Raw genomic sequence first — 12,671 nt, forward strand, 5'->3', positions numbered from 1 at the left:
ATGTGACGTGAGCAACGTGTCTGAAAGTGTGAAGTCTTCTGGTAGCTGTGAGAGAGAAATCTCAATCATTCCCAATCTCACAGAGACGGAGAACGTAGGTATATGTAAGGAGATAACATAGACACAGGCTAATTACTGATCACTAACATGCTAGTTAACATTAGTAATTACTGATCACTAACATGCTAGTTAACATTAGTAATTACTGATCACTAACATGCTAGTTAACATTAGTAATTACTGATCACTAACATGCTAGTTAACATTAGTAATTACTGATCACTAACATGCTAGTTAACATTAGTAATTACTGATCACTAACATGATAGTTAACATTAGTAATTACTGATCACTAACATGATAGTTAACATTAGTAATTACTGATCACTAACATGCTAGTTAACATTAGTAATTACTGATCACTAACATGATAGTTAGCATTAGTAATTACTGATCACTAACATGCTAGTTAACATTAGTAATTACTGATCACTAACATGCTAGTTAACATTAGTAATTACTGATCACTAACATGCTAGTTAACATTAGTAATTCCTGATCACTAACATGCTAGTTAACATTAGCAATTATTGATCACTAACATGCTAGTTAGCATTAGTAATTACTGATCACTAACATGCTAGTTAACATTAGTAATTACTTATCACTAACATGCTAGTTAACATTAGTAATTACTGATCACTAACATGCTAGTTAACATTAGTAATTATTGATCACTAACATGCTAGTTAACATTAGTAATTCCTGATCACTAACATGCTAGTTAACATTAGTAATTACTGATCACTAACATGCTAGTTAACATTAGTAATTATTGATCACTAACATGCTAGTTAACATTAGTAATTATTGATCACTAACATGCTAGTTAACATCAGTAATTACTGATCACTAACATGCTAGTTAACATCAGTAATTACTGATCACTAACCACTAACATGCTAGTTAACATTAGTAATTACTGATCACTAACATGCTAGTTAACATTAGTAATTATTGATCACTAACATGCTAGTTAACATTAGTAATTATTGATCACTAATATGCTAGTTAACATTAGTAATTACTGATCACTAACATGCTAGTTAACATCAGTAATTATTGATCACTAACATGCTAGTTAACATTAGTAATTACTGATCACTAACATGCTAGTTAACATTAGTTATTACTGATCACTAACATGCTAGTTAACATTAGTAATTACTGATCACTAACATGCTAGTTAACATTAGTAATTACTGATCACTAACATGCTAGTTAACATTAGTAATTACTGATAACTAACATGCTAGTTAACATTAGTAATTACTGATCACTAACATGCTAGTTAACATTAGTAATTATTGATCACTAACATGCTATTTAACATTAGTAATTACTTATCACTAACATGCTAGTTAACATTAGTAATTACTGATCACTAACATGCTAGTTAACATTAGTAATTATTGATCACTAACATGCTAGTTAACATTAGTAATTCCTGATCACTAACATGCTAGTTAACATTAGTAATTACTGATCACTAACATGCTAGTTAACATTAGTAATTATTGATCACTAACATGCTAGTTAACATTAGTAATTATTGATCACTAACATGCTAGTTAACATCAGTAATTACTGATCACTAACATGCTAGTTAACATCAGTAATTACTGATCACTAACCACTAACATGCTAGTTAACATTAGTAATTACTGATCACTAACATGCTAGTTAACATTAGTAATTATTGATCACTAACATGCTAGTTAACATTAGTAATTATTGATCACTAATATGCTAGTTAACATTAGTAATTACTGATCACTAACATGCTAGTTAACATCAGTAATTATTGATCACTAACATGCTAGTTAACATTAGTAATTACTGATCACTAACATGCTAGTTAACATTAGTTATTACTGATCACTAACATGCTAGTTAACATTAGTAATTACTGATCACTAACATGCTAGTTAACATTAGTAATTACTGATCACTAACATGCTAGTTAACATTAGTAATTACTGATAACTAACATGATAGTTAACATTAGTAATTACTGATCACTAACATGCTAGTTAACATTAGTAATTATTGATCACTAACATGCTATTTAACATTAGTAATTACTGATCACTAACATGCTAGTTAACATTAGTAATTACTGATCACTAACATGCTAGTTAACATTAGTAATTACTGATCACTAACATGATAGTTAGCATTAGTAATTACTGATCACTAACATGCTAGTTAACATTAGTAATTACTGATCACTAACATGCTAGTTAACATTAGTAATTACTGATCACTAACATGCTAGTTAACATTAGTAATTCCTGATCACTAACATGCTAGTTAACATTAGTAATTATTGATCACTAACATGCTAGTTAGCATTAGTAATTACTGATCACTAACATGCTAGTTAACATTAGTAATTACTTATCACTAACATGCTAGTTAACATTAGTAAATTACTGATCACTGATAACATGCTAGTTAACATTAGTAATTATTGATCACTAACATGCTAGTTAACATTAGTAATTACTGATCACTAACATGCTAGTTAACATTAGTAATTACTGATCACTAACATGCTAGTTAACATTAGTAATTATTGATCACTAACATGCTAGTTAACATTAGTAATTATTGATCACTAACATGCTAGTTAACATCAGTAATTACTGATCACTAACATGCTAGTTAACATCAGTAATTACTGATCACTAACCACTAACATGCTAGTTAACATTAGTAATTACTGATCACTAACATGCTAGTTAACATTAGTTATTACTGATCACTAACATGCTAGTTAACATTAGTTATTACTGATCACTAACATGCTAGTTAACATTAGTAATTACTGATCACTAACATGCTAGTTAACATTAGTAATTACTGATAACTAACATGCTAGTTAACATTAGTAATTACTGATCACTAACATGCTAGTTAACATTAGTAATTATTGATCACTAACATGCTATTTAACATTAGTAATTACTGATCACTAACATGCTAGTTAACATTAGTAATTACTGATCACTAACATGCTAGTTAACATTAGTAATTACTGATCACTAACATGCTAGTTAACATTAGTAATTACTGATCACTAACATGCTAGTTAACATTAGTAATTAAACCTAAACAGCTAATGTAAGTCCAAACTGCCTGTGAGCTTCTCCTGTACTATACGGTAATTCCTCTACTGTGTGACAGTAAGTCTCGTGGTTATGACCCAATCGTTAGCCTATTGTTATAAAAGCGTCTGCTACGGAGCCATAACGTGAGCTACAAGGTAATGGAGCCTTTTATACATTGTCGTGTTTCTTTAGAAATAAACAACAGACAAATAGAGTCTTTAAACTCTTCAGATGTAAAGTTATTCTCTGTCAAAGTGACGTCAGAATGAATGGGAGTCAATGGGATGCTAATGGTGGGTGATCACTTGTTAGCATCAAAATATCTCCATAGGAGGTTTGAGTTCTGAAGGGAAGCGTACCCCCTTCCTTCCACCACTGCTGTTTCTTTCCGTTCCTGCAGGAAGTGACATCAGCCTACCTAGCAGCATCGGTGAGTCCTGGTCGTGGTCCTGGCTGTCCGGCTGGGCTCCGTGCTGGAGGAGGAAGGAGGCGTTTTCTATCAGACCTCCTTCTACTGCCAGGAAGAGAGGAGTCTGTCCGCGAGGAGTACGACTCTCCACAGAGTCTGAGCCTGAAGCTGGAGAACAGGACGAGTTGCTGTTAGATCTGATTCATTAATGGGGTGTTATGTCATAACATATGTTATCCCACGGACCGATACGAGAAATCATTCAAACTATCTAACACCTCATCACTGGGTGACAGATGAGACTCCTAGACATCACTACTGCACTAAGTGCAACTTGCACAATAGGTTTGTTTACCTACGGCTTTATCAATACTATTTAAACAGTTGTACAGTTTTTATTCCCAACTTATAGATATTTTAAACTATTTGTTCTTATATTGTATCCTATTATTATTTCATGTATGCTGTATCCTTTTATTTCATGTATATTCTGTATGTGTGATGTGTGTCTGATATTTTTGCTGCTGCAACACTGGAATTTCACATTTTTAGGATCAATATCTATCTATCTATCTATCTATCTATCTATACATCTATCTATTTATACATCTATCTATACATCTATCTATCTATCTATCTATACATCTATCTATTTATACATCTATAAATCTATACATCTATCTATACATTCATCTATCTATAAATCTATATATCTATACATCTATCTACAGTATACATCTATCTATCTATACATCTATCTATACATCTATCTATCTATACATCTATCTATACATCTATCTATTTATACATCTATAAATCTATACATCTATCTATACATTCATCTATCTATAAATCTATATACAGTATCTATACATCTATCTACAGTATACATCTATCTATCTATACATCTATCTATCTATACATATATCTATACATCTATCTATCTATACATCTATCTATACATCTATCTATCTATACATCTATCTATCTATACATCTATCTATACATCTATCTATCTATACATCTATCTATCTATACATCTATCTATACATCTATCTATACATCTATCTATCTATACATCTATCTATACATCTATCTATCTATACATCTATCTATACATCTATCTATCTATACATCTATCTATCTATACATCTATCTATACATCTATCTATCTATACATCTATCTATACATCTATCTATTTATACATCTATCTATACATTTATCCATCTATACATCTATATATCTATACATCTTTCTATACATCTATCTATCTATACATCTATAAATCTATACATCTATGTATCTATACATCCATCTATACATCTATCTATCTATCTATCCATACATCCATACTTTACAGAATCAGTAAAGTGGATGAATACCGTGGAGTGTGAGCTCCAGGATGGTCTGGTTGCTCTGAGCTGCTGCTTCGTGGAGAGGAGTCCAACCTCGGCTGTTTGTGTCTGAAAACTTGTCTCTGTGCCGGATGCTTAGCTCCTTCAAGAGCTTCTCATTACCTGCAGGGATGGAGGGACAGTGACTGTTAATATTTAAAATTATATCCCTTTATATCACCACTAGGAGGGGCCAATGTCAGACATTTTCTTTCCCGACATTCGAGATTCAACATTCAAAATCCTTTATTAATCAAAGCAAAGTGTAGCTGAATCTAATGACAGTGGATATCCCAGGTCACAGAACCCTTATACTTGTAAATATTTGCCTCATATAAATTGTGTGATATTTTAATTTGGCCTTTATTAAGTTATTTTGCTTGTAAAATATTGATGAACCTTATAAAGGAAAGTGTATCTTCATTAAGTGCCACACATTTTGGGATGTATTAATCAGTTTCAGTACTTATTGAAGCAATACACTTGAATCAATATAAGTTGCTTCAATGGAAAGCAGAACATTGCTTTTACAGTGAATTTTGTTTGAGTGTGTTTGGACATTCTTGTGAGAGTCACATTTGTCACAATGGGAAAATCCACACTGTTGCAGCACCGAGGGATAAGAGGGAAATGTAGATTAGATTAACACACAATAATAAATATAATTAAAGAGAATTATTAAAATGGTCAAATGTATTTACAGTATTCACATGTCACATGTTTTATTGCACACTGTATCAGCCCTGGGGCCTCATTTATAAAACTGTGCATAGGTTCTATTATGAAAGATTTCGTGCGCCAAAAAGTCAAAACGAATAAAAACGATATTCTGATTTATAAAACCTTGTGGCGCACACCAAACAAAAACTGGGTTAGGTTCGGAAAACAGGCTTAGCATCGGAGTTCACTAAAACAGTGGGAGCATTACGCACGATCACACGCATGGTCAAAAGGTTGCGGAAAACTGGGAACGTTTTTACGCATGGAAATTCTTTATAAATCTGATTTATATATTATATATACAGTACAGGCCAAAAGTTTGGACACACCTTCTCATTCAATGCGTTTCCTTTTTATTTTCATGACTATTTACATTGTAGATTCTCACTACAATGTAACGCTTCAGATGTAAAGTTATTCTCTGTCAGAGTGACGTCAGAATGAATGGGAGTCAATGGGATGCTAACGGGAGGTGATGGCTTGGTAGCATCTAAATGGAGCCATAGGAGGTTGGATTTCTGAAGCAAAGCTTACCCCCTTGGCCAAAACGAGCTGGCTAACCACAACCGTTAGCATGCTAACGCTAGGATAGGGATAATGCTTGTGCCTATTTTTGGATTCGCCTTCTGTTCTCGGGACACCTATTGTTAGTATGGACTTCATTATTTGTTTATTAAATCCTCAAAACTCACACTGCCTGTTTGGGTCCTACATCCTCTGAAACCGTGAGACCTGAGCACAGGGTGAAAAGAGGAGCTGCAGCAATGTGCAGTACAACAAAAATATGGTGTTTTTAGAAAATTAAACCATGTAAAGATATAAAATCCTGGATGACCTATAATTTTCTGATGTTAAACTGTAACAAAACTGAAGTTATTGTGCTGGGCCCTAAACACCTCAGAACCTCATTAACTAAAGACATAGCTACTCTGGATGGTATTGCCCTGGCCTCCAGCACTACTGTCAGAAATTTAGGAGTTATTTTTGATCAGGATATATCCTTTAATGCCAATCTAAAACAAACCTCAAGAACAGCCTTTTTTCATCTTCGTAACATTGCCAAAATTAGGAATATCCTGTCTCAAAACAATGCTGAAAAACTAGTCCATGCATTTGTTACTTCCAGGCTGGACTATTGTAATTCCCTACTGTCAGGTTGCTCAAATAAGTCCCTTAAGACTCTCCAGCTGATCCAGAATGCTGCAGCACGTGTTCTCACAAGAACTAAGAAAAGAGATCATATTTCTCCTGTATTAGCTTCTCTGCACTGGCTTCCTGTAAAATAAATAAAAAATTCTCCTGACCTACAAAGCTCTAAATGGTCTAGCACCATCATATCTAGAAGAGCTCCTAATACCCTATTGTCCCACTAGAGCACTACGCTCCCAGAATGCAGAGTTACTGGTGGTACCTAGAGTCTCTAAAAGTAGAATGGGAGCAAGAGCCTTCAGTTATCAGGCTCCTCTCCTATGGAACCAGCTCCCGATCTGGGTTCGGGGGGCAGAAACTGTCACCTGATTCAACTTAAAACTCTTCTATTTGATAAAGCTTATAGTTAGGGAGTGAGGAGTTGCAGTGTTCACCTAACTGGCCCACCTGCTTCTCTTCATAATTGTTAGATTAATAATACATAACAAAGTAGAGGGAGACAGGCCAGCCAAGCTCGATCCGGCAGGGGGAGAGTTCTAAGCCCGAAAAAGCTACCTTTCCTTATGACCTGTCTCTCTTAGTTACGCTGTTATAGTTACGCTGTTATAGTTCTAGACTGCCGGGGGACTTCCTTCCTTCCTCTGACACACTGAGCTGCTCTCTCCTCTCCCTTTCTATTACTTTTACTATTACTATTTGTGTGTATCCAGTCCCAGAAATGCTTGTTACTAATCCTAGCTTCTGGGGAGTTTACTCCCCGGAGTCCTTATGTTTTTTCCCCCAGCGTATTTCCTTGGAGAACGTTGGCACCAAGATCCTGGTTCCAGCTGTCGCCGTGGTCCTGCTGCACTCCCTGCTGAGCTCAGCGGTGCCCTGCAATGTCATGCTGCTTCCTGCTGAACCCTGCTGCTTCCTGTTGAACCCTGCTGCTTCCTGCTGAACCCTGCAGCTTCCTGCTGAACCCTGCTGCTTCCTGCTGAACCCTGCTGCTTCCTGCTGAACCCTGCTGCTTCCTGCTACATCCAGTCACTGTTCCATTATTAATGTGACTATTATTGCCACTGTTCATCACACCCCCAACCGGCCCGTCAGACACCGCCTACCAAGAGCCTGGGTCTGTCCGAGGTTTCTTCCCAAGAGGGAGTTTTTCCTCACCACTGTCGCACTGCTTTCTCTTGAGGGAATTAATGTAATTGTTGGGGCTTTGTAAATTATAGAGTGTGGTCTAGACCTACTCTATCTGTAAAGTGTTTCGAGATAACCTATGTTATGATTTGATACTATAAATAAAACTGAATTGAATTGAATAAACCTATTCCGGTACAACCTTAAAATACAGTTATATGAACCTGAAAATGGGCATAATATGGGTGCTTTTAATGTAAATACCTGACAGTTTCATTTGTATTTTTTTTTTTACAGTACCATGTTACAAGCCTTGTGTCCATCACTCCCCCCACACCTCACCTTGTCTTATAGCAGTGAAAATGCTGTCTGCAGAGTCAGGTCCAGGGCTGTGTGGAAAGAAGATCTCCAACTTAAACACAGCAAACTTAAGAAGAAAAACTAAATTCTGGTAAAGTCATCTGAGCTTCACCTGCTGGGAATAATATTACAGTGGCTTGCATAAGTTTATGACCCCATGCTAAAGTTGACTAAAAAGAGGAATAAAAAAATCTACTTTTGGATATTGATCTTAATGAATTAATTAAAAATATTTGGAAAAATCCAACCTTTAAGGACACCAATTTTCTTTGTGAATGAATAATGTATCGTAAATAAATAAATAAATAAATGTTCTTCCTTAAAATACAGGGGGCATAAGTCAGTCCACCCCTATTGAGAGATGATCTTATGGAAAGTACCACGTGGTACCCACTTTATCATCGGTGTAATCACTTATGCAAACCACTGTATATTATATACAGTACATGTAGAACTACATGAAGCAGGTCATTTAAAATAAATCCAGCTCCTCTGGCTCCACCTACAGCCTGGAGGGAGATTTACAAAAATCCACAGCTCCCTGTTCAGATGCACCAATCAAGGCCAGGGGAGGTGTCTAACTGTTCAGATGCACCAATCAGGGCCAGGGGAAGTGTCTAACTGCGTGTTAATCACTGCTCATGCACACGCATTCATTCTCCCTTGTGGGGGGAGGGGCTTAGGAGACCATTTTTGGCTTTAGCAGAAAGGGGGGAGGGACTGAGAAGTTGTCAATGTTCAAATTTTTTGGCTAAGTCCTGGTTCTTCACAATCCTGCCTACAGCACCTTTAAAGCACTGCTCATCTTAAAAAGTGCTAGTGGATTTTTTGTGGCTGATTTAAAAACTTTAGCTCCCAAACAACATTCTGAACCAGAAATGTCTTTTTGTGTGCAAATGCAGTAACGGAGGAATGTGAAGTAATGAGCAGAACTTCCATCATGGTGGAGTTGTTCATTTCACTAACAAGCATCAGAGAGAAATATTTGTAACACTGGTTTCTGTTAGACTGACCTCCTGCTGCCATGTGCTGTGGAGTCTCGGGGTGGTTCCTTCTGTTTGTTGCTCTCCAGCAGAAGACTCTGTTCAATCATGTACTGAGTCGCTGCATCATCGTCATCGTCCTCTGTCCCAAATCGCACAAACTCCATGATGTCAACATAAAGGGTCCAGGCTCTGTTCAAACATGAATATTACAATGAACTTGTGTGTGATCAGCAGGTCAGCGTTGGTTCTAATTGAATGTACACTGTGTGTGTATGGTCCTTATTTATATATTTTTTTATAGAACATGTCCACATGGTCCTTATTTATATATTTTATACTGAACATGAACATGTCCTGGAGACATGGTCCTTATTTATATATTTTATTGTCCAACCAGTAGAACATGTCCTGTCCTGGAGACATGGTCCTTATTTATATATTTTATACTGTCCAACCAGTAGAACATGTCCTGTCCTGGAGACATGGTCCTTATTTATATATTTTATACTGTCCAACCAGTAGAACATGTCCTGTCCTGGAGACATGGTCCTTATTTATATATTTTATACTGTCCAACCAGTAGAACATGTCCTGTCCTGGAGACATGGTCCTTATTTATATATTTTATACTGTCCAACCAGTAGAACATGTCCTGTCCTGGAGACATGGTCCTTATTTATATATTTTATACTGTCCAACCAGTAGAACATGTCCTGTCCTGGAGACATGGTCCTTATTTATATATTTTATACTGTCCAACCAGTAGAACATGTCCTGTCCTGGAGACATGGTCCTTATTTATATATTTTATACTGTCCAACCAGTAGAACATGTCCTGTCCTTTAGACATGGTCCTTATTTATATATTAATTCATGTTGGACATGGTCCTTATTTATATATTTTATACTGTCCAACCAGTAGAACATGTTGAAATAAACTTTGTGTTATTAATAAATTTTTACTGTTTTACCAGTAGAATTTGTTCCTTTGGACATGGTCTTATTTATTTTAATTCGTTTTGACCCAGTTGAAATAAACTTTGTGTTGTAAGAAAACTTTATTTTGTTAATTTTTTGGATCATACTTTTGTTAATTTTACATATGTATATAAATATGGAAATTAATATCGATATCGCAAATGACATTTTGTCAATATCGTGCACCCCTACTAGCTTGTAACTGTGGCATCCATCCAGCTCTCTTTGCACGTTTCCTGTCAAATACAGACCTTTCCTGGATCTTTGCAAATGTATTCTACAAACTTTATGTCCCTTATACTGTATACATTGTCATTTCTGTCTATTCTATTAGAGGGCAACGGTACATGACTACAGTTGCCATGCAGCTTTTTCATGTTTTTGTCAATTTTCCTGGCGTTTTTGAAGATAATCTTGACGTTTTTGACACTTTTCCGATGTTATTGTCACTTCCTGGTGTTTTTGAATTTTTTTTCGGTCATTTTTGACACTTTTCCGAAACGTTTTTGTCAGTTTTTCAGTCCTTTTTTTGACATTTGTTCCTACGTTTTTCAATGCTCTTTCATACATTTTTCTTGACATGCTATAAAATTGAATAAAACACCAAAATCCAAAGAAAATAGTGAACTGATCATGTATTTAACTTGTGAAGAGTGTTATGGAGAACCATCCATGTTATTTAGTTTTAAAATTTGGTTAAAAGAAACCCAAATTTCTGATGTAGAAACTTCTTGAAAATGGGTAAAATTTGCCACGAGGACACCAGGAGTGATAATATGTGGACACTAATGTTCAGTGCCAAGAAGTAAGAAGCCACAACAAGCTTATCTAATCGTAATGAACAAATACTCTACGGCAGGAGTGTCAAACTCACTTCCCAGAGGGCCGCATGTGAAAATAAGAATCACATCATGGGCCAGACATGTTTAGTTTATCCACATGCTTTCATTTAATCAAAAAGTTCAAGGATTTTTTACTGGATTATTGCGTGTCTCATATAGCCTTCTCTTTGCCCTAAAGCCCCCAAAAAGTAACTAAAGCCATCAAAGAAAAAAAGCAACAAAAAAGGTCGAAAAAAAGCTAATGGCAAAAACATTGGCGAAAAAACCCGCCAGAAAAGCCTGAAAAACGTCAGAAAAGAAAAACGATAAAACATTGAAAAACCTTCAAAAACTAGAGGGGGCCCAAAATTGATTGAGAACCTAAATTGATATGCGGGCCGAATCACCGAGAGTTTGACAGAGTTTGACACATGCTATACGGGAATTAAAATATATATGCTGCATCAATAGGTAAATGAACAGAGCAGGACATTTCAACATGTCTGTCTGTGAAAACAGACTCGACTCTCTCTCTGTAGGTTTCTGTGATGACAGACGTCACTGAGTTTCTTTACCTTGTGGGTTTGTGTTAGGTCGTTGTTTAGGTCCCCTCTGCTCGGCTGGGGAGTCCAGTTAGCCTTGTTAGTCCTTGCAGATTAGAAGAGGATCTGTTGTTGTTGTTGTTGGTACTGCTGAAGAATGCAGGAGGCAGAGAGGTCTCTGACCTGAGACTGAAACAAGAGCTGTGTGTCTGCACGAGTTCTCTCAATGAATCCATGCTCCAAACTGTTTAAATAGAGCTAGTAGCTAGTACTGCCTGCTAGTACATGTGACATGTGATTCACACATTCTGCACAGAGAAAAGTGGAGGTGCATGTGAGCCCCAATCATTTTTTAATTATCACTTTTAATGCTGGTGTTGTTATAGCTCCAAAATGCCTTAGTAACGTTAGATCCTCTAGTAGGTCACTCTCGGTCATTCCCTGTTCAAACCTTCAAAATAAACAGCAGGAGATCTGATACCTGTTGCTATATTTACCTTCCCCCAGATAACTTTATAAAATTAAATGATCAGCAGTCAGTCGGTGACACTGCAGGACAAAAACATGAGACTGAACTGTGCAGCGTATGTAGCCGATCACCTTAAATGTGCCATTAAATACAGAACACAAAGCAGTAGAGCTGCAAATGCAGATTTTTATATTATATATTTGGCCAAATATTATTCAGATTTATTGTTTCATCCATGTCAGAAAATATCTATGTCTGAGCTTACTGTGGTTACTGCACTTGGATGTTTTTAAAGGTTACAATTAGGGCTGGGCGATATGGAGAAAATAAGATATCGCGATGTTCTTGTCCTAATACCTTGATGCCGATATTATAGCGTTGACAATTGGTCCTTTAACAAAATATCTTCACAATGAGATTTAACATCGGTAATCTTCAGTAACGTGGACATAATGTCTGAGTAAAAAATAATACAACAGCTAGAGTAGTCTGGTAACACAGAAAATAACATTTTACTGTAGTGCATCCTTTAAAACCAGGAAAA

At 35.9% G+C, this 12,671-nt stretch overlaps 1 protein-coding gene across 4 annotated transcripts in view; it reads right to left on the bottom strand.

The window, feature by feature from the left end:
• Positions 1–11,979, bottom strand: part of asb14a (ankyrin repeat and SOCS box containing 14a) — a 28,253-nt gene extending 16,274 nt beyond the window's left edge. For all 4 annotated transcript variants that reach the window (XM_028576159.1, XM_028576157.1, XM_028576158.1 and 1 more), the window contains exons 1-5: positions 11,692–11,979; positions 9,345–9,506; positions 8,314–8,360; positions 4,966–5,100; positions 3,592–3,750 (exon numbers count right to left, since the gene is read on the bottom strand). In XM_028576159.1, the coding sequence (XP_028431960.1) occupies positions 3,592–3,750; positions 4,966–5,100; positions 8,314–8,360; positions 9,345–9,481 (478 nt within the window). In that variant the 5' untranslated portion in view covers positions 9,482–9,506; positions 11,692–11,979. The remainder of the gene's footprint in view (positions 1–3,591; positions 3,751–4,965; positions 5,101–8,313; positions 8,361–9,344; positions 9,507–11,691) is intronic.
• Between the last annotated feature and the right edge of the window lie 692 nt (positions 11,980–12,671).

Source organism: Perca flavescens, chromosome 4 (genome assembly GCF_004354835.1).
Source record: "Perca flavescens isolate YP-PL-M2 chromosome 4, PFLA_1.0, whole genome shotgun sequence".
NCBI lineage: Eukaryota > Metazoa > Chordata > Actinopteri > Perciformes > Percidae > Perca > Perca flavescens.